This window comes from Carassius gibelio, chromosome A22 (genome assembly GCF_023724105.1).
Source record: "Carassius gibelio isolate Cgi1373 ecotype wild population from Czech Republic chromosome A22, carGib1.2-hapl.c, whole genome shotgun sequence".
Taxonomy (NCBI): Eukaryota; Metazoa; Chordata; class Actinopteri; order Cypriniformes; family Cyprinidae; genus Carassius; species Carassius gibelio.
The window spans coordinates 9412546-9440022 of NC_068392.1; the positions used below are offsets into that span (position 1 = coordinate 9412546).

The 27477-nt window shown below is 37.5% G+C and overlaps 3 protein-coding genes across 4 annotated transcripts in view; 2 read left to right on the forward strand and 1 right to left on the reverse strand.

Moving 5' to 3' along the window:
- LOC127943135 (protein strawberry notch homolog 2) overlaps nucleotides 1-27477 on the reverse strand; it is a 296904-nt gene that overhangs the window by 38268 nt on the left and 231159 nt on the right. The window contains exon 1 of one of the 2 annotated variants that reach the window (XM_052539329.1): nucleotides 7236-7413. The exons of the other annotated variant lie outside the window; for it this stretch is intronic. The gene's annotated coding sequence lies outside the window, so the exon portion shown is untranslated. Of the gene's footprint in view, nucleotides 1-7235; nucleotides 7414-27477 lie in introns of those variants that run through there. 2 annotated transcript variants of the gene reach the window in all.
- tm6sf2b (transmembrane 6 superfamily member 2b) lies at nucleotides 9529-17667 on the forward strand. The gene is made up of 11 exons (XM_052539343.1): nucleotides 9529-9749; nucleotides 9899-10031; nucleotides 10860-10963; nucleotides 13448-13545; nucleotides 13636-13739; nucleotides 13925-14007; nucleotides 14086-14210; nucleotides 14301-14402; nucleotides 14469-14561; nucleotides 15508-15627; nucleotides 16959-17667. The coding sequence occupies exons 2-11, from the start codon at nucleotides 9946-9948 to the stop codon at nucleotides 17166-17168; spliced, it is 1125 nt and encodes a 374-aa protein (XP_052395303.1). The 5' UTR covers nucleotides 9529-9749; nucleotides 9899-9945; the 3' UTR covers nucleotides 17169-17667.
- Nucleotides 20319-26580, forward strand: LOC127943140 (hyaluronan and proteoglycan link protein 4-like). Its single transcript, XM_052539342.1, has 5 exons — nucleotides 20319-20521; nucleotides 21015-21123; nucleotides 23874-24236; nucleotides 24326-24628; nucleotides 25493-26580. Exons 1-5 carry the CDS (start codon nucleotides 20513-20515, stop codon nucleotides 25846-25848), a joined length of 1140 nt encoding a protein of 379 aa, XP_052395302.1. The 5' UTR covers nucleotides 20319-20512; the 3' UTR covers nucleotides 25849-26580.

Genomic DNA, 27477 nt, shown 5'->3' on the forward strand with positions numbered 1-27477 from the left:
GACGGTTTTCGTCAACTATCTTTGTCACTGTTTGCTTTATGTGGTCTGATGTTAAACTTGAGTTGTATCATTTTGTCCTTGTTTGCTCTTTGTTTATCTCAGTCTTTCATCTATTGGTGAAGGTCTTGTAGGGTGACTATGTTAGGAAGAGCCAAATGAGTGCGAGTTATCGGGCTGCAAAGACAGAATTCAATGGGTTTCACATGACTGGCTGGGAAAGCAGAGCTTGCAAACTCAGGGCAGACAATCCCAGGAGATAGAGGAAAATCATGCTGACACTTGTTTGGAAACAGTCGAAGATAATGCAATTAGAGAAACAAACTAAGCATGCTAAGTGCGGCCAAACGTGTTTGCAATGGCAAATCCAGACACATTGATTGAGAAATTAAATATTCAAGAGAGGAAAAAGTTACTCTGGGTGCTGTCACATTCAAACGGCACAAGATTAGTAGGGCAATTACGATAAAAAAAACATTAATCTTTCTATTTTATTTAGTTCAGCTTTCCTTGTCTAGTGTATTGCTATGTTCAGAATTATGGCCAGTGTTGATAAGCTAATAGTAATTAATTAGTTATGGCCGATAATCAATTTATAGTCAATTTTACATTATAAATGTTATGAAGTTTACAAAGTTGTGAAGCTGACAATGCACGATAAATTATCGCAATAAAGAGTCGGCTCGCATTCGCCTCAGGAATTTGAATTTTATTCTGTTACGGCTGTACATCACAAAGAAACATTTATATAATGCCCGCCCATGTTTTTCATCGTGAACAACTTGCGAAGTAAAATTTGCTCGTGATTAACAGCATGCCAAGAAGACCCTGTATCCTACGCTGTGAGAGTAAGTTTGTTTTTATCACATTTTATAATTACCACAAAATTGTTAACACTTGATTCTTACAACTGAGAAAATCCTGCTCCAGTCATGCTTGTGAATCCATCTCTTGTCCATCAATCAATTCAACCATTTCTTTATCAGACTCCAGCTCAAATTGGTAAGTGATACCATCTTTTCTATGTACTGAAAAAGTCTCCAGGGCTGTCATTCTGTCATGGCAATAGGTGTGCTACCGTGCTGTTTGCTGTAGACCAATCCAGAGCCAATCTCTCTACTGCTCTGGACCAATCACAAAGGACTGCGCCATCTGACCAATCACAGCAGTGAGGGCCCACGGTTTAGAGAGACAGATTCTTTGAACTGCTTCACACGAGTCGTTTACAAATCATTTATAAATTAGGTCAAACTATATTTGTTTTTTGTTAACGTGTTTTTTGAACTTGCATGCATGTAAGCCTGTTTTAGGAGACTCATAAAACAATATTAGCAACCTTAAAAATGGCATAATAGGGGGACTTTAAAATAATTAATACTTTTATTGAAAAAAAAGTTTTTTTTTTACTTTTTATTTATCAAATTATCCTGCTGTTTTCAACACTGAATATAATAATAAATGTTCCTTGAACACCAAAACATCATATTAGTATGATTTCTAAAGGATCATGTGACACTGAAGACTGGTCTAATGATGCTTAAAATTCAGCTTTGCATCACAGGAATAAATGATATTTTTTAAATATTTTTAAATATAAATCAGTAATTTCAAATCGTAATAATATTTCACAATATTACTGTTTTTTTTTCCTTTTTTTTTTTTACTGTACTTTTGATCAAATAAATGTAGACTTGGTGTGCATGAGAGTCTTCTTTCAGAGACGTTAAAATCACAGTCCAAACTTTTGAATGGAAGTGTAGTGTGTGTTTTCAGACATTTTCACGGGACTCAACATAGAAATGGCTCAACTGTGTTACATTAACTCAGAATCAGAGAAAGTATATTTTAGCACTGAACATTTAATTCTGGTGGAAAAATTAAAACAGTCAAGTGAACGATTCAAAGTGAAACCGCACAAACCACTGAATGGAATGGCTAGTATATCTTACAGATTGTTCCGGATTTCTGTGAATCATCTAAACAGCTGGAGCCAAATAGTAACCATTGAAGAAGTAACAGTCAAAATGACTAATTCAATTGAAAAATACACTACTTAGGCTGTATTTCTATCATTCAACCCAGCCTTTTATGATCACGATTACAGGCAATATTGTCTATCTGGGTGGGACATTTACTATTATTATAAAGCATCAGCAGAATGAATGTTATGAAGTCACTGTCACAGTCATACCGGGCTTTCATTTCATTGAAGGAGAGAGCCATCTCAGAGGTTTACCAATGTCATTCAGAACCTGAGATCAATGGAGGCTATTCAAAGCTAGACCGCGTTAAAAGGGATCTGCGTAGCTGGTGGCTTTATAAAGTCTTTTTCCAAAAGTCTCAGTGATTAATTTTGGTCAGCATGTCAGCAACATTAAATATAAATTAAAAAGAAGAAAAAAATGTGGTGTTGAAAATGAGAGCAAATTGGAGCAACTGTGTAGTAGTAAATCTTTCAATATCAGTGAAGCTAAAACCAAAAAGGTCCCATTAATGTTTTGTTTAAAAGTTAGCAAAATAAATCTTATAATTTTTTATGTTTATGCACCAGTATAAAACAAGTCATGGAAATTTACACCACAAACTTATGTTAATGTTAATTAATGATTTACCTATTTTATCATTTGAATTAATGAACATGAACGTAATCAACTTTTGGAGGATGTCTCCATATTCAAGAAAAGTAATTCAAAACACAAAAACTGGGGATTTACCAAGAGGAACATTTAAATGACATTTGTATAGATGAAACTTGAAAAAAAAAAAAAAGTAAAAAAAGAAAGAAAAAAAAAAACCCTGGTTGCATTCCCTGGAGAATGTTTAGATTACACTTTCATAACAAAGAAATATGTTTTTAAAAGGATTGTTACAGAATATTTTCGCATAACAAGACTGGCTACAGAACAGATGTGGCATAATTTAAATGAGCCACCAACTTATTGCAGAAAAAGCTACAGAATTCACCAGTCATCGGTGATAGTCAAAGCAGCAGTTTGCAAAATGACATATTATTAATATAAACCACATATTAATTATTTACAGGGGTGCACATAAGTGGTACGCAGGTGTGCAAGTACAATCAAAATAAAAAACGCGATGGGTAAATAAGTTCATTCCACTCATTTGTGTACTGACATTGTTGACAGCTGTTAATGCACGATCACTGTTTTAGATCGGCTAACTGTAATACTGTATAAGATTTCCACTCAGACTGAAAGCATAAATCAAGGCTATGGGCTGCAGAGCAAAATGCAAAACTGGCATTTCATTTCACCCGGCAGCGCATACTTACGTGCCAGTACCCCGCCTGATAAAAGCTTGCTGATTTTAGGCTTGAAAAAAAAGGGAAAAGAAAGAAGTTAATAGCACTGTATTTTAAGAGTAGTGTAATTATTCAAATAATAAAAAAAATGCAATAATACTATTATCACTATTAACAATTATTTAATTAAATAATTTTAGTTATATTTTTATAGTTATATCACACTATGTGAAGTTTGAGTACCATACCAAATCTCCAAGGTGCTCTTTTGAGAACCAGACCAAAATACTTATGTGCACCCCTAATTATAGTTATAATGAGCAGCCATGAAAACCCGAAACAAGGTACCAGACATTCAGAAGCTGATCTGCTTTCGGTTACGCCTAAAATAATCCTATGGGGACACAAGCGCATGCTGCTTTTTCTTTCTCTTACTGGACTGTCCGCTGTATTACTGTCAGCTGCCGCCCTTTTCCAGGACAACTCTGACCCAGATGCATAGTGTGACGCTTTCACGATTCCCTCCAAACCCAAGCAACTCTGGTCTGTCCTGGCCTTCATTTCTGCCCGGGGTCACGAAACCAACACTGAACCGCACTGCTGCTGATTCGACTAAATGACAGAGCGAAGCCTGCATGCAGCAAAACAAGCCACATGCACGTTCCTGGGGTGCCGTCAAAACCGAAAACAGACGTCATTTCCATCCAAAGGAAAAAACATTACATAATATTACATAGACTGTAAAAAGAGTCCCGGGGAAACCTAATAAAGGGCAGAAAAATTCAGGGATGGATAACCAAAATACCACTGACTTCATTCTAGAGGTATGTGTTCAAGAAGAATAAGCCGTTGCATTGGTGAAGCGATCTGATTCAAGTAAACAAGGACTGTTTCATATAGAGAAACTGATTGAGCGGCCAGTTATGGGAAAACTGGGGGTGGACAAACCAGCATGAGATTTTGAAGCTAGTCTTCCTGTCCTCAAAACAACTTTCAACATCTCTCAATAAAAATGCTTTCCACTAACCACAACATCATCGTCACTCCTGTTTCTGTCTTTATCTTTCCACATCAGACGGGTTACCCAGGACCCAAGATGTGCCAATCATGCCTTGAAATTCCATTGACTTCCAGGACAGACGTCACAGGAAGTACATGGATTGCTAATCAGCGGATGTTACGACTGACGATGGAGATGTCACAGCTGTGGTGTATGTGCTCTGAATTGAAAATTCAGAAATTCCTTGAATGCACATTCCTTGTGCATAATCAGCGCTCAGAAGAGGAACCAGAAGAGTTTTCAAACCAGAAGGCCACAAAAAAAAAAGTGAAAAAGTGTAAAAAACTGATTAAAAAAATGTGGGGAGGGGGGGATAATTTAAATAATAATAAAGAAATACAATAAAAATAAAATGGAAAAATTATTAAATAAAACAATATAACATAAAATAAATAGATTATAATAAAAAAAACCAACATTCCTGAAATTTTATAACAAAAAATAAACTGAAACCAATAATAAAATCTAATAAAAATTATTTAATAAAATAACATAAAATCATACACAAAATAAAATATAAAAAAACGTATAAAACCAAATAAAAATTATATAAAATAAAATATAAAACAAAATAATACAATCAAATAGAAAATGAAATGAAAACTATATAAAATAATTTAATTAATTTTAATTATGAACCAAAAATAAAATATAAAACTAAACAATAATATCAAGAGTAAAACAAAAATTTATAAAACTGAATAAAATAAAATAATACTTTTAGATGTACACTGACTCAAAACTAAAACCATAAATCATCCTTTTGGTCAAGCTTGATACAAATTCTGTCAGCCTAAGCATATCAGTCAGTTGAAATGCATGAATGAGATTCATTAAATACATGGAAAAACACTTGTATATCCAAACGGAAGCACGAAGGGGCCACAGCCCATGTCCCAAACTGCTATCTTGAGTTAAATCACTGAAAGAGCTTTGTACCCTCTCTATACTACACACCAGAGCCTTGTGCACCAAACTACAAACTGGCTGTTTGAATTAAACGGACAGCTCTGAGCCAAAACTAACAAAGAAACCGCTAATAAATAACCAGTATCATGAACTAAAGTGCATTAAACTGTCACATTTGACCATTATTTGTATTATTTGTACTGTTTCTGGGTGAGTTTCATTAATAATAACTATATAATTCTTCTTTATGTTAATTAAATATAATACTTATATAAATATATATAATGTTTTTGTCTTCATTTTTACAAGATTAAGCTACAGTTTCCTTTTTTTTCCTCCTGTTAAGAAGAGAGCAACAAGCTTCTAAAAATATTGGGCAATAATTCATCAGTCATGCTGGATGACACAACATCCTTAAGAAAAATAAATAAATAAAAATCAGTTACATGTGATAATCATCTTATCTTGCAGCAATAACTTAGATGAAAAACAACCAAGGAATAAAAAAAAAAAAAAAAACAGAAGTAACTTATCTCAACAAATAGGTCTACATTAATAGAAAAACTATATTATTAGTAGTAGTAGTTTATTTTATTTTTTAGTTTGGGGGAAAAAATAATATTCACAAGTTTTTTTTTTATATATTTCATTTAATACATTTTAATGTATTTGATTAAATATACTGAATATAAAATTAATTTATTTTAAATAGAAATTAATTTAATAAAATTATAATTTAAAATATATTCATTATGCATTCAAAATGACAAAAGAATCCTTTAAAAAGGATTCAGTTTCTTTATGCTATTGGTGCAATAAGTACCAGATACGCTCAAACTTTTGTCTTCTGCATATGGTATTCGGTCTTTTCAAGACAAAACATGGCCATAATTGCTTTTGTTTCCCTCCCCATGTAACCGTCTAGAGTCTAGACAAAGTGATGTCAGCTTGCGTCATCTGGAGGACAAGAGACTTCTAATTGAGCTTCTCTACAGTCCACACTCTGCTGGGAAAGAAAGATGAGAGAAGTTTGCTTGACTTCTGCAGTTACACAATCCGCTGGGCCCACATATAAATACAAATAACCAGAATAAATAAAGACATAAACACTATTATATTCCCTTCTCCAATTTTTTTTTTTTACTGAGAACGAATGACAGGGAATGGGCCGTGATCCTCCCCTTCATCGCTTTCCATGGAAGGTCTAGTTTGCATCAGAACAATTCCGTGGAAACATAATTCCCAGAAATGACTCCATTCAGAGAAGTGAAAGACATACAGTTAAACTAATTTATTAGACGCAATATGCCACTTATTTATTAGTGGTCTGAGAAAAATCACTTGGAAACGAAACTAAACAACAACAGGCTGATGTATTTTACAGTGCAATAGGAGTTCAGACAAGCCCAGCTCTAGCCTGAAGCACTCTTGGTTTTAATATCACTCATCCCTTATTAATAAACATATTTCATCACCTAAATTAGAAAAGCCACATGTATAACGTTCATGAATGGCACTAGAGAAGCACTGAACATACTGAAAATATTGTCAACTCGAAGGCAAGACAGATAGGACAGAAATGAAAACAGAAAGTTTAACTCCACTAATAGAAACGTCAACATAATAAAAAAGTAATTATTTTAGTATTTTAATCTGTTTATTAGCAATAAAGTGGTCATGCCATATTACACAACACGAACTTACCAGGTAACTTAACGTACATTCATATATTTGCCTCACAAAACTTATTTCGACCCTCAGTTACTCTTTATAACAGCAGTTTTGATATCTAAACTAACTATTCAAACTAAAAATGTTATAAACCCAGTAAGACACAAAACAACAATACATTTATGACATTAAACGTTAAATAAACTTACGTTTTCGTAACTGACAAACTCAAATACGTTACGCGTATGTACTGCGCATGCGCCCAACGATTTAGAAACCGGTACACAAACAACTCTGAAAACTCTTTGACAGGAACAGGACTTAAGTCTTGCTTACTTGATTAAAACCAGCTCTTGAATATATTTCCCAAGTCTTTTCCCTCGTTTGACGCCTTGTGAGTGTTGAGACAGAAAATAGCCCTGTTTTTTCTCAGCTCGTCACACTTGAAGCCATGTTGAACTGAAAGCTGATACTTCCGCGGCCGCTTTTTACTGACACGTCTGACTGGAGTGGACGCGAATAACGCGACGCGTCGGTCAGGAATCTTACGTCTACGCCCACTGACCAATCACTGGCGACGTTCTTATCGCCGCGTGAAGTGATTCGTGGATTCTAAAGGGAACTTTGTAGTTTCGCGTTTGTGTCGCGTCTCTCACTCCCAGACGCATCAGACTCTATTATTAACAAATAAAATAACGAAATAGTCGTTTTTTGTAGTCAGGTAGTCTTGAATTAAAATATTTTTTCTTTACATAATTGTATGATGTTTAAAATCTGTTTGAGACTGTTTTAGGTATGAATAATTTCTTCGTTTGTTGCGCGCCCTGGTGGATAGAGAGCTAAATAGCCGTTTTTTTTTGTTTTATTTATTTTTTATTATTTTTTTATCTCATATAGGGTCAATACTCTATTCTATTCCATTCTATTCTAAAATATTTTAATAATTATAAATTAAATTAACTAAAAATCACTAAATCACTGCAGTTACTTTTCTTAGGGAGCATGCAAACCAACAGGTAGACCAAATTTATGAATTAAGGAATAAGTTTTGTTTGGCTCGATTATTATTTTACAATAATGCAGCCTTCACAGGTCCATTGTAAACTCAAATAAAAAGATCAGATCTTTTTCTAATGACTTAAAAATCTTCACAGACATTGCAGATCCTCAGACAGATTCGAGTTTAAGGCGTTCACACAGAACTGCAGTCAGCTGAATGAACAAAGGGGCCGTTCACACGCATTTGCCCTTTTTAAAAAAAAATGCAGTGCAACAGCATTAAAAACAAAATGCATAAGGTCAAGTTGTAGGCTGTCTTGACACGCCATTTGAAAACTTCAAGAGACACTGAAAACAGTCAAACTAGCACAATAGTCAACCTTATTTTTGGGGACAAATTTGTACCAAGGAGTGCGCTAAACCTGACAAAATCTCCCAAAACATTTGGGGTCGTGTAAAACTGGTATATAAAAAAAGTTAACAAATTTTATTTAAAATTGTAAAAATGCAGACATTTTTTTCGGTGAGGAGTAAGGTTAGGGAGTATGTTGGGATTATTTTAACTAACTTTATATAAAAACAATATAAGTATATGCAATATCCACATTTAGATAGGTTAAACGTGTGTGTGTGTCTGTGTGTGTGTGTTTCTATCCCGGTGGGGACTTAAACCTGATGCACTGACTCATGGGAACTCGTGTCACTATGGGTACCTAAAATGAGGTATAATTCAAGCTTGTAAAGCTAACATATTATTTATTTATTTTATGAAACGTAAATGAAAAAATTCCTAAGGTTTTCTGTTAGAGGTTGATTTAGGTGTAGATCGATATACTATAATGTTTGTAGAGTATAAAATCATTACGCTTATGGAGAGTCTCCACAAGGATAGCAGACCAGACAGTGTGTGTGTGTGTGTGTGTGTGAGAGCATGTTTTTGTGACATATCAGGACACAACTTTGTATAATGGAATGGGTATGACACAGGTATTACAAGGAGAGGGTGACTTATGAGGACATAACCCATGTCCCCATTTTTCAAAACGCTTATAAATCATACAGAATGAGTTTTTTTGAGAAAGTAAAAATGCACAAAGTTTCCTGTGAGGGTTAGGGTTGGTGAAGGGCGATAGAATATACAGTTTCTACATTATAAAAACCATTACGCCTATGGGATGTCCCCACTTTTCACAAAAACAAACGTGTGTGTGTGTGTTTTATTCAAGTACACTCTGTGTTGAACAGGACTTGGTTCGGCCAGTAGGTGGAACTGTCTGCAAGCAGCTTTCAGCAAATCGTCTTTGAAACGAACTGCTGGTGTAAATAAAACTTTTAACAAACAACAACAACATAAATTGTTCAGGCCTGGTCCTCTCTCCTCTTGCAGTGACTCCTACTTTAATAGATTTATAGTTCGATTACACTATAGTTGTAATTACAGAATAGTATAGTGTACTACAGTAATGCTACTGCACAAATTCTGCTTGTAAGAGTAATTATAGACCCCAAAATAATTTAGTTTCTCTAGCAAATACTGTTAACCCAGTAATCTACCAAATTATGTTAGAAATCTCCTTAGTCCACTTCACGAGGACATTCATAGAACAACACATAACCACACAAAAGCCTCTTTGCCTGTCACGGCTTAGGCAGAGCTTTCCTTTTTTGGCACACAGGCATCTGACAAATTAGACCAAAAGTAAACACGATTATGTAAATGTATGACAAAATCAAATTATGTGCTTTTCCAAAAGCACCTTTGTTTGGCTGGATTGTTCTCCTCCAATAACGCGGACCTCACAGGGCCATCGTGAATTGGGTTATGCACAATTTTTGGAGAAGGTGTGGTTGGTGAGTAGATGTTTATTTTTGACTATACCACAGGAGACCTGTAAAATATTTCTTGACTTGCAAAGTCCCCAAGTCTTCCAAGTGTGAATTTGGATGATATATAGAATTGAACGCTGATATTGTTAATCTTACTTTTACTGAACTTGTAGATTCTGTTCTGTGGAGCCTTGGACTGAATAACTGAATATCGAACATCATGGTACAGGAGATATGCATTTTTTTATTTTCCCTGACGGCTCTTGGGGTCCTTTATACCATGAACAATGTTCCAGCATTTCAAGAGTGAGTATTTTTGTAAGAATAACCTCTTTGGTCAAATCATTTGCATTGTTAAATAGCAGTCCATCTGTAGCTGTACTTTAAATGTAAATCTTATTTAGACACTGTTGTGGAGAACATAGGATATAACATAAGGACAATTAGTAGACTTGAAGACTATAGTGTTTAAATTGATTTTTCTCGATTCATCACATTAAACATGCTGAATTTAAGCTTGTTATTCAAATGTCTCTTATTTCTTTAACTCTTCCACTTGAGGGCAGTGAAAGCATATGGTATTATTCACAAAATAACAGTCAGACATTGATTTAAATATGCACTACTATTTTAGAGACAACACAAAGGGATGTAGTCGTTACTAATAAAGAACAGCACCAATAGTTATTCATTTAAAATGTGAAACAACCACAGTCTCCGTTGGAGGCTTTATTGACTCTCATGTCGACAGTAAGACATGTTTTCTGTCTGAATCGCTCCTCATCCAGAAGTAATCATGTCTTATTATGGCAGGATGGTTGTCATGTGCTCTGGGTGTTAATAATTACACTTCTCGCTGCCAAACCATTCATCTCTGCTCACTCACTAAAGACTGGAAAGGAAATGGCCAATACATTTTTTTTTCAGTTTTTCCTTTAAAACACTTGTCTTTGTACATCGGTGTTGTGAGAAGGGACACATTGCTAACATTTGGTGCCCTGCACACTTCTGAAAACATCAAATGCGTGAAATGATTGACATCTGAGCACTTTTGACAGACTATGGTCAGGCACAGCAAGTTAAATCTAACATTAGTTTTTACTCACTGCTGTTCTTGATATTTTGGATTTACAGGCCAGTGGTTATTCTGGAAATTGGAGTGGCTGTTCTTGTGGCAGTGTTCCTCTTGGTCTACCTCGCTACTCGCTACAATCCTCCTAAAGATCCTTTGTTCTATGGTACGAGCTCTGACATGGATTTGATTGGTTAACTCCTGAAATATGCAGCATATCCTCATTTCTTTCTGACCCTCAATCAAACAAATCACAGATGACCAGAAATATGATCAAGTCTCAAAAACACATCCATCTGCATGAATTACTTCACACACTGAATGAAGCAATTTAAACTCTTTAGTCTCACAGTGGCATTTCATTGACACTGCAGTAAAGGTTCAGGAATATTCCACAACTGTGTGAAAAAAAATGGGAGGTATGTCCACTATTGGTGGATACACTTAAAAAACCAACTTGAAAAAAGATACGCTTTATGAGAGGTTCGTTTCAAAAGTCTACAGAACTGCCAATCGCTGAAGAAACACCCACAAAATCCCCAACTCAATGAACATAATCTGTTTTGTGCGTTGCCAAATCTGCTTAGTATTTGGACACAATAGAAAATTGTGAGCTTTCGCAACATAATGCTAAAAAGATAGTGGTGTTATCATGGGTTATCATGTCATCTGACACAACAAGTCATTCCACCTCTGCCATGATGTAATGCAGTTAAACTAAACCAAGACCCCTACGGATTAAAAGGGATTGTGGAGAAAAATGGGAAGTGAGAAAAACCAAGCGTGAGAATGTCAGTATCAGACTGTGCATCTGTGCTTGGTGGACAGCAATACAACACTTTTATTTGAGCCATTATACGAAGTTGTCTGTCAGATACTCGTGGATGCTAGAAGAATGACACTGGACAATATCAAGTCTAGCAATCCAACCATGAAATTGGATACAAAAGTATTTGCTACAATAACACACCCGTCTTGGAAGAGTTCGCTTGTAAAAGAAGATTATTAAAGGAATATTTCTCCTAAACTGAAAGTTATCAGGTAGTCTACATACCATCATGTTAAGCTTTTTGGAGCTTTACAGCTCCTGGTCACCATTTCTCTATAAGAAAAAGAGCAGTTTGAACATTCCCCTAAACATCTCCATTGTGATCCATGGAAAATACAGTCATATGGTTTTGGAAAGACATGAGGGTGAAGTAAATGATGACAGATTTTTCATGTCTAGGTGAACTATTCCGTTAAATCTAAGTCGGAGCTTTCAGTGGTGACATTTACAGTCATTATTTTTGCCTCCACCCTTAAGACTTTTCCTTCTTCATGTCCCCTGCCACTCATTATTTGTCACCCAGACGCTTGGGAAATGCCACATGAGATATTAGCTGTCTCCGCAAAGTGCCCTTTTGGCACAGCTACACTTTAAACCTGGAAAAAGAAAAGAAAAACACCACGTGGCTCCAAATATCCATTTCTTGTTCACCCCTCCACTAGCAGATATCATTATCCTCTTCCACCTTGCCAGAAATCAATAGTTGGTAAGAGTGAAATCTTTTTAATAAAGAGAGCGGGAATAAAGGTAGGCTAGTTAACTCTTGATATGGCAGTTGCAACATCTTATTAGTGAGGTTTTTCTCTCGGCACATCACAGAAGGCTTAGAGTTAAACATGAAAACATTTCAATTCACTGTTTTGAAGGCGCCAAGGAAGAGCTGATAATCCCACTGGGGAGAGATGCGTTTTCTTGCAAAGCCTGCAATTAAAACTGAACAAAGTGACTGAAAATTTCTCTTTCATTAAAGACAAGAGCAGTTTTTTGCTTTCAGAGCAAGAAAATGTTCTATTGTTTGATTGCAAACCAGTTTTGAATGAAGTTAATTGTATGTGATATTTGCATACAAGAATATGTGGAAAATTTATAACCATACGATTATGTGCCTGACTGTACAATATTCCACTTATTTCATCACTACTTGCCAAATACATAAATAAGTGTATGTTTAAATAAGAAGTTATATTTTAATCCTACTTGTACATTATATAGTCTACAACGTAGCTTACAAAACAGTCAACCAAGAAGACAGATATAAAGTTCAGCATTACTATCGATGGCCGATATTAGAAATTAGACAATGGAATATCACAATGGACCAATCTGAATCAAGTATTCAATAGGACCGCCCTCAAACAACCAATCAGAATCAAGTATTTCAGTGGGCTGCCCACAGCTGACCAATCAAAAATCGAGTATTCCATAGAACCACCCAAAACTGACCAATCAGAATCGAGTATTTCACAGGGCTTCCCTCAACTGACCAATCAGAATCGAGTATTCCATAGGACCACCCAAAATTGACCAATCAGAATCAAGTATTCAATAGGACCGCCCTCAAATGACCAATCAGAATCAAGTATTTCAGAGGGCTTCCCTCAACTGACCAATCAAAATCGAGTATTCTATAGGACCACCCAAAATTAACCAATCAGAATTGAGTATTCTAAAGAAATATCACCACGTTAAAGACATGTCTCACACATGGCTCACTGACGTTCATACACTACAACATCTGAAGCACTCAAAAACAAATACATTTCAACACCAAGCAAAAGAACAGAGTGTTTTTGTGTATTCATAATTGATTTTTTTGTTTAGTTTTTGCAGAGTTTTCCTTCACGTGTGTCATTGACCTTACGAGTGCCCTAGAATACGATGGCTACACCTCAGGGTTCATGGAGTTCTACCAGAAAACAGTCAGTATCATGAAGAGAAAGACAAATTGATGTTACCCATTAGGCTACCCAGTGTGAATCTGTCTGACAATGGTTTTGCTGCTTCTCCAGGGGGAGCCGTATCTCGGCACACCATATGCTATCATGATGTGCTACTGGGACGGTATAGTGCACTTCATCATCTACCTGATGCTAATACACCGCATGTCAAACAGGTTTGTAGATTATGTCTAGTCTGTAAGCTATTCAGTACTCAAAAATGTAACCTAGACTTAAAGGATTGGATAATAATTTTTATGGACTGGATCAAGTTGAAATAAGGTATTGAGACTATCTGGCAAAAACATGAGATTAAAGTACATGCTGGATTTTCCTAAATTAGTGTTTCCTATCATCCCAGGCAACAATACCGCACATTGGGTCTTTTTTGGGCTGGCTCACTGTGTGCCAACATGATTGTGTTTGTACCTGGAATCGTGGTTGGTGAGTCAAAGTTAAAAACGATCTCAAATTCCTGCTGAACACTACATAAGACGCTCTTCAAATGCAATATATATGCAGGTCAAAATGACTCGGAGATCAATCCTGCCTTCTGGCTCAACATGCCATTTCTGTTGGTGCCCATATGGGGAGCAGTTTCCTTGTTCACGAGGCCAAGGGATATGCCTCTTGTGGGTGCATCCAAGGTGAAGAACCAGACACCGTTGAACGTGGTCAGTGTTTAGTATTTCCCTTACAGAATCATGAACATGAACAATGGTGTTTGTATCCATCAGGCCGAACGTGAGCAGAAAAAAGCCTTAATCTGGCGCCCCCTGGATCTTCTCTTTGTGGTTTATCTAGTGGCTGCCATGGGATTCACTATCTTTAGAGGACTGGTAAATGACACCATACGTTTGCTTATAATCGCCATATCCAAGAAACTCACATCTTTTTCCAAACAGGCCGTACTTGATTGCCCGTTAGAAATCCTCAACAGATACGTGACGGAGTACGAACCATATCTGAAGGACCCTGTGGGCTTCCCCAAAGTTATGGTGAGTACTGTACATATTCACATACTCTCACGTAATCACATTCAGGCCATCACAATCAGGCAGATCTGCTCATGGTAGCCCTCAAGCATGCTTTGCTTCTCAATGCATTAAGCTTTATAGCATTAAGCTCCTCTAAATGACTGTACAGTCATTGTCTATATAGGTATTACTCATCATTAGCACCCAATAAGATGGGTGGGTTATTATCAAACTTGGGTAGTCCAAGAATATCCCCATTGTCTCAACCGAGCACAAATGGAAGTAAGGAAGTACTAAGGGTACCTTTGTTTTTGTTTAGATTGGGGTTTTAGCTAGGTCAACAGGTTATCAAAAGTCCTTGTTCTGGCTGGGACCCAGGCACAATGGTGGCCCATCGATCAGGACGGAGGCGTGCTGTGAGAACTTGATAAACTAATCCCACCCATGAGTCCTGGCTGAGCCCCTCCGTCAAATCAAACAAGGAGAGAGTGTGATATGTGTGGTAATGCGTTTGATAAGGAACGAGGGTGGACAAACACGTATGATGTACAGAGGACACAGCCCTGCTTCGATCGCATAATACCCGTGTACTCAGGGACGCCCAGGTGTTGGTGAGAATATTTATGCAGCATGTATTGGGCAGGGTAAATTCAAACATGACTTTAATAGCCTGTTATAACTTTCTTGATAGACACCACGTGCTATGCAACACAAACAGGCTCTGTTTAGAGTCTAATTGTGGGTAATGCTTCCATGTTTGTGTTTGTAAGCCTCAATGAGTATGAATGATGGTGTGAACTCAATGCAGTCGGGCCAATCTGTATTCAGCGGGAGTGCATTGCTGCGGCAGCGCTAGTGCCCCTGTGGATTGAGTTGGACTGCATTAATTTGCCATCAAAGCACTGGTGTGTAGTGTTGACACACAGATTGAAATAATACGTGTTGCACGGTGTCTTTTCATCTCCAGATGTTGCTGCTCCTATTTCATGCGCTTCCAATGCTGGGTTCATTTGCATATGGGCTTTGCACACCTGGCTGCACTTGGATGCTTGATTGGACGGTATATTTCGCAGGTGCTATTTCACAGGTAAGACACAAAAAACTTCTCCGGTGTTGAGTCAAAGCTGTGAGAAGAAAGCAAGAAAACATCTGTTAGAAATGGTAAATGACATGTCTCAAGTTAGAAGCAACCGTTGAGGTATAGCCTACTATATTTCCTCCACAGTTTCAGGCAGAATCTTGAGATTTCTGTCTACTGTATGCTGGTGTTATAGGAAGGGACCATCAAACAGTAAATTTAATTCGTGAGGCATGGGCAGTCAGCATTCCTAATCAAAGAGCTCCAGTAGAACAGGACTTCACTGGGGTTTCTCTAGGAGTTTCACTGTAGATCTCCAGCTCGACATACTAATGAAGGCCTCCTCAAAGCTGCGAGGATGTCATTGCAGTTGATCTACCTCCACTTACTCAGAAGCCTCTGAAAAAGAAGTTTTTCGATAAGACCTCATTGTGCCCCCATCATTGAACTCTACAAAAGTAAGATGTAAAACTAGATTCTTGCATTTTAATAAGCTTAATGTTTGTAAATGTTAATAAGTGAAGTTTGGCTGTTTAGAACTTGCAGACACAGTGCTAGCGTTTGTGTTGTTATGTGGATGCTATGGGGTGCATTTCCCAAAAGCATTGTTAGCCGACTGTGGTTGCAAGTTTCATCACCAAAATAATCCAATGATTCAGTGTTTGCTGAAATCATAGTTCCAAGGAACATTTGCAAACTGTATCACACTTGCATGATTGGAACAACAGGTCTTAGTCTGTTGTTAGAAGCTCAGCATATTGTATGACACGTTTACTTAAATACATACAGCAGCGTTTTTGAATAGTGCACATTTGCATAAATATGTACGCCAGCGGTGTCCAATCCTGGTTCTGGAGGACCACTGCCCTGCAGAATTTAATTCAGAATCAGAATTCAAATCTATACGAATTACATACTGTACGTTAACCTGATTTAAAAAAATGAACGGCTTTCTGTTGTTTTTGTAACTGAACTATAAATAATTGAATCGATTCATTTGCAGAAGTTATTACTCCATGTGCATGTAATGTCCTTGTTGAACCAACATGATTTAAACAACAGCGATGCGACCAGTGTGAAACAGTCGTAGACCATTTAGTTCATTTATCCAACGATGCATCATACCGTGGTGGTTAAGCAACACGTGTTGTTGTTGTACGGCAAACAAAGCCCTGGGTGATTGCATATCGGCATCAAAGTGGCCAAAAGTGTATATTATGCAGTCCTTCCTTGAATTTAATAGAGTGTTCGCCAGCTTATTCATTTACCAGGTAAAAATGTGTTGATTAAATAAAACTCTCACCCACAAAAATAGCATCTTGTGCTTTTGTCCACCACAGTTCCAGTGGACTCACATCGGAGCGTCACTGCATCCACGCACTGCAGAAATGTACAGGATTCCCATCACGACTCTGGTGCCCGTCCTCCTTCTCAACCTGCTGTATGCAGCTGGCCCTATACTGCTCGCCCTGCGTTGCAAACGAGAGCCGGACTACTTCCTTTCCATTGCACCCACGGGCCAAACGAACAATGAGAAGAAATTAAGTTAAACCGACTGAGAAAAACCAAAACATTGACATTAAAGGGATAGTTCACACAGGTATTGAAGTTCCGTCATCATTTACTCACGCTGGGTGAACTATTCCTTTAGAGAAAGTGCATTTCAAAACAGATTAATTGTGTTTAATTGACACAACTGTTAATTTGCTAATCACGTAGGTTAGGACCTTGCCTTTGAAACGTCTTGATGGTGTCAGTTGCCAGAGCTACGGCTGTTACTGAATTCTTCATGAGAAAAACAACTTTAAATTGCACGAAGCTGAGATCATTAAACCGTGGCTCATTCTACCTGTCTTGAGACAACAAGACCTTTAACACTGCAGTTTATTAGCCTTCTGTCCTCCACTGTAAAAATATCATGTGCTGCAACTACAGTTTTCTTTTCTATCCATCTGTTCTATACAAATGTCATCTTTAATGTAATACATGCCAGAACTTTCTCTTGAATAATCGAATGGTCTCATGTGTAATAAAACTGATCCTACAAGATCTCCATCTGGATACGTTGTATGTATATGATCTAGTCAGCAGGGTTGAGTTCTACAGCTATAACCTTAAAAGCAATCCTTGCTCAGCAGCTTTTTCATGCTGATGAGGAGCAATGCACAACATTTCTGCTTGCACACACAAGCAGCGCTCTGTGTGGCATCAAATCAGTTCCAGTGGAATTAGTACAGAAATATGTCAAGTTACACCAGAAAGCTTAGCCTAGCGGATCATTTCAGTGTTGACATAGTGAAGGTCTTCAGTATATTCAATATTTCAGTATAGAGGAGACTAGGGGTAATTACATTTATTTTTGAAAGAGAGTTATAAATAAGCTTGGACACATTGAACATTATTGCTCAGGAAAATGATACAGTTCATTAAACACATAGTAACAACAAACAATAGCAAGTCGTCACAATGAAACTTTCCATTACACAGCTAATTTATTGAGGAGTACCGTGGTTTTTGATATATTTCATATTCTGTGGTCAGTTCACAGCCAATGATAGAAATTAATCTTTTCCAATACGTTTAAATGGCTTTTATTTTTTATCATTATTATTATTTTTTTTTATTATCTTTTATAGGCTTTATAAAGCTTGTTCTAAAAAGTGTGCATCATCTTTTGATTCAAATTCTTACATTTAATAAGTAAATTATAATAAAAAATATATGTTTAGGCTGTTACTAAACAAATGAATCAGTATCAACAAAATTAATCTTTTCGGAAGTTGCATATGAAGTGGCATTTACACGTTTATACAACTTCGAGGGACAAGGAATGCTTTAACGCGCAGTTACAAATGCATAAATAATGTTTTAATATTTAAAACATGAAATATTGAATACTGAAATTGAAAAGATACTTTAAAGGGTTAGTTCACTAAAAAATGAAAATTAGCTTGTGTTTTACTCACCCTCGAGGCATCCTAGGTGTATTTGACTTTCTTCTTTCAGACAAATCCAGTGGGAGTTATATTAAAAATTGTCCTGGCTGTTGCAAGCATTGCAGTCAGTGGGTGTTGCAGCTGAACAGTCCACAAGTCGTCAAATGAAGCATGTGCATCTAAAATAAAATGTGCTGCACACAGCTCCGGGTGATGAATAAAGGCCGTCTGTAGCGAATCTATGTGTTTTTGTAAGAAAAATATCCATATTTCAAACGTAATAAACACTTTTCTCTCACTTCCTGTATCTGTCACGTGTGGAAAACTGTTCAACTGCAACATCTGCTGACTGCAATGATAGTGCTAGGAATAGCCAGGACAATTTTTTATATAGCCTAACTCTGATTGGATTTGTCTGAAAGAAGAAAGTCGTATACAATTAGGATGCTTCGAGGGTGAGTAAAACACAGTCTAATTTTAATTGTTGGGTGAACTAACCCTTTAAATGTCAAATTAAAACAATAATTAAAAAAATGCCAGTAGGTGGCAGCAATGCACTGTTAATAAGTGAGCCATTGTGATTGAACCGAATCATTTATACGGTTGATTGATTCAGGAACGAAACAACGTCATGTTGCTGAGATATACAGTACCGACCAAAAGTTTGGACACACCTTCTCATTCAAAGAGTTTTCTTTATTTTCATGACTATGAAAATTGTAGAGTCACACTGAAGGCATCAAGGACTATTTGAACAAGAAGGAGAGTGATGGGGTGCTGCGCCAGATGACCTGGCCTCCACAGTCACCAGACCTGAACCCAATCGAGATGGTTTAGGGGTGAGCTGGACCGCAGACAGAAGGCAAAATGGCCAACAAGTGCTAAGCATCTCTCGGGGAACTCCTTCAAGACTGTTGGAAGACCATTTCAGGTGACTACCTCTTGAAGCTCATCAAGAGAATGCCAAGAGTGTGCAAAGTAGTAATCAAAGCAAAAAGTGGCTACTTTAAAGAACCAAGAATATTACATATTTTCAGTTGTTTCACACTTTTTTGTTATGTATATAATTCCACATGTGTTAATTCATAGTTTTGATGCCTTCAGCGTGAATCTACAATTTTCATAGTCATGAAAATAAAGAAAATTCTTTGAATGAGAAGGTGTGTCCAAACTTTTGGTCTATATATATATATATATATATATATATATATATATATATATATATATATATATATATATATATATATATACTTGATAATGTCATGATGTCTCACGAGTTCAGTATTTGCACTAAATCTACGCAGATTTGATTAATGAGTGGAATTCACCAACAACAAAGCAATTTTTCTTGTGTTATTTCATCCTCTGTAAATAAGAAAACCGAGAAAAACAACCTCAATTTGTAATGACTTTAATTTGTATTTAATTTGTATCCTCTACTCAGTATCTTACCCTCATGTTCTTTTTTCTTGTAGCTATTGTTAAATTGTTTGCATGTTTGTTTCGTATATTCAGATGGCATATTGTTCATACACGTTGTGAACTCTACACACAGTTGTATAACACTGATGTCATCTTTGTATTGTTTGCATTCATAATAATAATACAAATAAAAATTATTAATGAGTGAACATATAACTTACGAAAAGTAACCCGCCAAATTTGACAGCGTTAACATTAACCGCCACAGCTGATTTTAACCCGCAGTTGGCAAACCCTGGTTACAACTTTAAAATACAGCGTCCGATTAAAGACGACTGTACAGCCTGACATTAAGAGCTTCTCTTCAGTCGTACTGCAAAAGAGAGAGTCTTCACTACTGACCCCGTCAGCAGCAGCGTGATGAGCAGCGACAGAGTAACGACATCTGCAGTGAAACCGAGTCGGCAACGGGACAGCTGCTGCTGCACTGGAACACAGCAATAATAACTTCATCTCAACATAAAACGCGTCCTGTCATGATGATGGTGAGTTCAGATTGCATGTGTGTGGGTTTTACTGCTGTAACCTTGATAATGCGCAGTGCGTTGCGGTAGGGGATGCTGTGAGGGGAGTTGAGGAGGATGATGATGATGATGATGATGATGCATGATTCCGTTGTGTCGTATATAGTATGTTTGGGCTGGTGTGTGCTGCGGTAGTGTGTGCATGTGTGGTCTGGATCATGTTACATAACAGAAGACGCGAAAAATGCCCATATTTGTGAAACAAACACCGTTTGGGCTTTGTTCAGACTGGCAGAAATATGATTGAAAAAACGAATATTTGCAAAACTGATCCAAAACACATCCAGACACGTCATGTTGTTATATACATCATTAGAATTGCAATCGATTTATTGACCACATTGTCAGAACCTGCCGATCTGATTTAGTTAGTACATGCAAAGATGCACAAAACCCCAAACTCATTTGTGTGCAGTGTGTGAAGTCAAATTCTTTCTTTTTTTTTTTTTTTTAGATCTGGTGCTTGGAAACCATTACCTGCGCACTGTTGTTCTTTTCACCTATTGTGAGCACCTACCCGGCCGACGTGGAGAAAGGACGGAGGAGAGTGGTTCACGTAATGGGTAAGAACTTCTTCTGTGCCACTTTATTTCAGGTGTCCCAGATCACAGTGTACACAAGACGAATCTGCAAATGCTGCGTAAGCAGAAGAAGGTTATGATACCTACCGACAACCCCCTACTTGTAGAAGAACATTCCGGAACTGTCTTAAACATGACACCAACAAAGTACATTGATATTCAGAGCACTTAATGTAAGACCACTCCACCCACAAGAGCCATCTTCAGTGTACAACCTCACTTCACAAGTTAAATGTCTGACCACTGAGAGCATAAAAAAAAAACTCTTATAAACCAAAACCGTAGTGGCTACTTGAAGCTTAAGTAGGATATAAAAGCAATATGCACCATCTGATAGTTGTTGCATATTTATATAACAGGTAAACATACTTCAAAATAAGTTTCAGGCCAACAAGGTCGCTTTTCTGTATTTGGTATTCATTTTTATGTAAGCAAGAAAATAAAGGTCTAATTTCCAATAGCTATTGCACTAGCTGTCTTCTCACAGCATGTTCCCAACATTTAGTTGGCAGCTGCACATTACTATCAAAAAGTCTGTGGTTACAGTGACATCGCTTTCAGTTAAGAACCCTTTGCTTCTGATGAAATACTGGTTCTTTAGCTGTCTCCGGCTGAATTAATGATTGGACATGTTGGGCAACCCTGCTTTCAAATGAAAATGTGTTTCAGTAACAAACATTTGAGAGGTGCCAGGTATCCAGCTTACAGTTTAAATGAGCAGATGTCACGGCTGATTATTGCCCTCGAGGTCTGTCCGGAAAATCTTGGATAGCTGTCAGAGAAGGTGTTGTTTGATAGCTGTGGTTTACACCCTTAAGACTTGCTGGCTTGGAGATCCACTCGTCACTTTCAGATCCAGCTATGCTTCAAGTTGCCTTTGAACAGCCTTCAGACAAAAGCAAAGGATTCTGTGGGAAATGAAAAAAAGTTGAAGGATTTAAGCATTTTCAATAGATTTTTAAATGACATGATTATAAAATTTTCTTAAGATCGGAATGCATATTTAGTGCAACAGGTAAAGCTAATGCACTCAGCAAGTGGGCCACGTATGCATTGCAGTTGGCTAATTTGAGATGTCAGTTAAGTTCACTCAATTGAAAGACATTGACACAACACAAAGAATACTGAAAGATTTGGCTGTATTTGAAATGAAAATGACCCTATTTGCATGTGAATTGCATGGAAAAGTAAATCACCAAATTACTTTTCCACAGTCCCACAATGTTCATTTTCAAGTCGTAAAACCTTAAAAATATTATTTTAGGTAAAATAGGGTAAATTCAGGTGAAATGGGTCACTTTTTGACAGTCATTATCAATGTCAAAAATTCAACTGTAATTCATATTCAAATATAATCACAACACTTTGAATCTAATTCAGTTTGAATGTGGCCCTCCTCAAGATTCTGAAATTGCACATGGTGCTAGGAACTTGGCAGTTATGGCACAGATTCCTAGAATTTGTATGGAAGTAAAATAATTACAAATGTCTTTGAAACTAAAAAAGCATGCACTAACTGAACAAATTATGCATTGCATTAACAGTGCTTGCATTCTTATGACTTGTATTTTCGGGGCCTGCAATTTTAGGAGCTGAAATTGAACATAATTGTTTATTTAAGATGACAATATTTCACTTCAAAACATTTCACACACATTTTCATAATTAAAAATTCAATAATTCATATTCGCCTTCCAGGGTTCGCTTCCAAAATATTCAATCTGTTTAAAAATACGATGTAAAAATATTAGAAAGGCAAGTTTCTGTCCATTTTATTTCACTTTACAAATTCCTCTGGTACTGTGAAATTCAAGGTGTATACTGAGATATGAGGTCTTGTTCAGGTCACTCTATTAGTTCACTGAGGTGCGTTGAGTGCCGTTGGGGAACCCTGGAGTGTGCCGTAAGAGGGAAACCCCCATTCAACGTCACACAAGCCATTATATCAAGTTAAGGAATCTATGAAACCAACATCAATATATTAGATGTAATGTTTGCTCTGTATATCAGTGTTGGATTAAATAGCATTAAAATCTCTTTCGGTAGAAGAGCTGGCTTCACGGAGAAACAAGCAATGGCGAAGATGCCACATTCAATGTAAACACAGCTTTTGAGTCAGGTTTTCCTCATGTACATACTGGCCCTGATAATCATAACTATTATCTATTTTTTTTAAATATATCTATTGTTTGCTTCATTTCTGAAAATCAGTTGTTGTGAATGAATGTCTTGCTTTATTTGTGGCTTTGGACTTGCGCCACCTGCTGGTGAGCGAATAACAGCAGATGCAGATCAAGCATCCGTACTCTACTGTTATTCCTGCAGTTCCCAAATGTGCAATGCTGGATTTTTTGCCGAATTTGAATTGCAGACTCACTGAATTAGTAGAAGTGAATTTATAAAATGAAATAAAATGGACAAAAAAATTGCCGTGGGATATTTTACATCGTAGTTTTAAACAAACTGAATATTTTAGAAGATGAACCCTAGAAGGTGAATATGAATTATTGACTTTTTAATAACATTATTAAAATGTGTCTGAAATATTTTTAATTGAAATATTAATAGCTTAAATAAACAATTATGCTACATTTCAGGACCCTAGAAATACAAGCCCTGAAAATACAAGGCATAAAAATTTAAGCACTGTTAATGCAATGCATTATTTTATTTCCATAAATGTTAGTCTATACCTTAAATTCAAGTAGAAACTTCTTTCTCTTCTTCAATAGAGGATGATACTGGGGCAGTGATAGTCCAGACTGCTCCAGGTAAGGTGGTCACTCATCGTGGTGGCACTATCACTCTTCCCTGCCGTTACCACCATGAACCAGAGGACGTCGACCCTAACCGCATCCGCATCAAATGGACGAAGGTTTCTGATGCATTTCAGTTTGAAGACGTGTTTGTTGCGCTGGGGCGGCAACAGAAGGCATTTGGGTCCTACATTGGCCGCTTGTCTCTGGAACAGACAGGGCCAGGAGATGCTTCAGTTATTATTCACAACATCAGCTTGCAAGACTACGGCCGCTATGAGTGTGAGGTCACCAATGACATGGAGGACGACATGGGGTTTGTCAATCTCGACCTTGAAGGTCAGGGTGCTGTTTTTGATTGTTGTATCTAAGATTGAATAAAGTGTCATATTTCTACTGAGCCAACTTCTCTGAACCAATTTTCAAAGGTGTGGTGTTCCCATACTACCCTCCATCCGGACGCTACAAGCTGAACTACCACCAAGCAGAGGAAGTGTGCCGACAGCAAGATGCAATTCTGGCCTCCCATGCACAACTACACAAGGCTTGGCTTGAGGGGTTGGATTGGTGCAATGCTGGTTGGTTAGAGGACGGCTCGGTCCAGTACCCCATCTCCCATCCTCGAGACCAATGTGGCCGCAAGGAAAGCCCTCCTGGTGTCCGCAACTATGGCTACAGGCACAAAGACGACGAACGCTATGATGCTTTCTGCTTTACCTCGAACCTCAATGGTGAGTGTTAGCCTAGGGTGGGATTGCTTATTAGTGATCTTTTCTGGCCTGAGGCTGTTGGACCAGGTTCCTGTTGAGAAGGTCCTCATTTGCTTCTACTTTCACTGCCTTCTGTTTGATACTCAGCAATGAATCAATTCCTGGAAAATTGATTTCATCAGATTTCAGAGAAACTACAATTTTGTACAGTTTCTTTGGAATAATAGGTGTTTGCACAGTATAAAGTTGAAATAATTTTGTCTTCAGGAAGAAAACAGAACTTTTGGCCCTGGTTCTGACCATTTGTTACTAAGTGTTGCATGATCCAGTTGAATACTCAAGACTTTCCGTGTTCTTGAGACCCATTTACAGTCAAGTCATTGAGAGCCAAAAGGCTTTTCTTTTGTTCCCAAGTGGGCTATTAGAGAGGATATTTGTCTTGAAATCTTTATAGCTAGGGCAATTTTCAATAACACCCCTACACCGACCAGCTGCTGGAAATGTACAGAATGGCCCACTGGGAAATATGAGAAAATGAGCTGCCCTAACAGTCAGCAGTCACATAAACAAACAAAAAATCAATGAATGACTTCTGAAAAACAGGTGGAAGTCTGAAATGTTTCTTTCTTTGTCCTTTCCTTTTTTTTACGGTTTCTTTCGACTCACCCAGCTAGGCCTGAACAAAAATGCATTTTTATTTCATCATGATCAAGGAAGGCTTTGAAACAATGATCCAAATTTCCTGACCTTCCAAAGTGAAATATCTACTTTTCATGAATTTCATGTTGTGGCATTCAACTGGAACATACCTCAGCGTTTCAGACAATTATGGCATGTGGTGTATAATCTTTTGCAGTTTTTCATACAACTGTGTTTCTGTTGCAGGACGTGTTTACTTCCTCAAACGTTTTAAGAAGGTAAACTACCCCGAGGCTGTAAAGGCATGTCAACGTGATGACGCAGCGATTGCCAAGGTTGGACAACTGTATGCCGCATGGAAGATCCAGCTTTTGGACCGGTGTGAGGCAGGCTGGGTGGAAGATGGCAGCATTCGTTACCCCATCGTCAATCCTCGGACCCGCTGCGGGGGCCCAGAACCCGGTGTCCGAAACCTAGGTTTCCCTGATAAGAAGTTCCGCCTCTACGGAGTCTACTGCTTCCGTAGGAACACAGATATCCGCTCAACACAGGCTCAGAAAGAAACCACAACTAAACCGGCTAACGGCACTGAAAGTATCTGAAATTACAAAATACTAGTTACTAGCATCATGGCTTCCATGGTTAACAGACAAAGCTTTTTCACACCTGCTAGACTGCTAGGTAACTTGGGTAATGCTGAACTCGGGGCAAAATTAAACTTACATAATTTCACCTACTTGCTTGAAATGAGGTGTCAATAATCTCTAAATTCTTCCCTCAGAAACATTACTAGGCAATAATACGGCACAATGTGGCTTAATTGTTTCACAATATACCCTGCATGCAGAGAAAACAGAACTTTAATTTCTTATATTTTGCAGTTTCCAGTGAAGACAAAAGCAACTTTAATTAGCGCTAAGTAGGAAAGCTAATTTAGCCTTATAATGAGTGCAGCACATTAGCAATAATTGACAAAACTTGCATCAGATGCTAGCATGAACTGGCTAGCTTGGCTGGGCTTAGGCTGCTTATTATAATGAACTTTCACAGTCGTTGCCATCTAAGCAAGCTGCAAAACTGATTAGCTTTGCCGATTACTATGCACATGACACTTGACACTCATTTTTGATAAACTTTGAATGACCTTGCAAGCAATAACAGAATTAGGCATGACATTTTCTAGATGTTTATTACAGTGATAATGCGCAAGTATTGTGAATGACAGATTTATGTCAGCTGCTTTACTACCTCTTAGTGGTTGATTGCACTGTTTGTTCAGTATTGCACAATATTGTCTATGATGATGCATTTTAGATTAAAGTTATTTACCTGTTTGTGTTTGCCTCTCAGTTCTCTAAACAACCGTGTAAGCAGGGCACAGAATTGCTTGTAAACACAAGAGCTTGACCTCTGACACAAATGTGACACAAACCTGATGTCACCAGTAACCATGACGACAGCTGAATATGGCTCTGACAAACTGCAGTGCTATTTTGGTTTGTCTTGGGCACCTGGCGATGCTGCGCTTTGTGTTTACAGTCTGCAAAACACTTGAGAAAATGTTTGTTGCTTTGCTGGAACCACATAAGTGACCCTTCCATTTCTATAGTAACAGTTATAATGAGGCCGCGTGAATTTCAAAGAACAGCAACAGCCATTTGTTAAACTGCTGAAATTAGGCTGTTTACACTGATAGCCTTTATTATATGCTCAGCATTTCTGGCTGTATTTAGCATCCTGTAGTGAATTGGAATGCATAATTCCTAACAGTATATAAAGGGCAATACCATTTCTTAGAAACACAGAAATTGCCCTCTTGGGCAAACAGAACTGAATCAGATCTTAAAGGGTGCCATATTTGTCTCATTTCTTACCTGCTGACAGGAAAAAAAACAAAGTGGAAATTGAACACTCAGACATCATTTACTATCCAGGCACCAGGTGTCAAATAATTTGTTCATCTATTCTGATAGTGAATATGCTGTGTGATGTGTTAGTCTATCTGTTAGCATTCCCATCTCAGCAGGAGCTAACAGAGACATGCTACCCACATAGAAATCAAGTTATAATGATTTTTGTATAAATATGTAACCGAGACCAGCTAGTGAGTGCTGTTCGAATAAACCTCACTCCCTAGATCTCAAAAGATGCAGTATCGACTGACACAAAAGGTAGTGGTCTTTAGCTTCCTTGTTAGCACGCTCGCTTCCCATGCTGGAAATGCCAGTTTG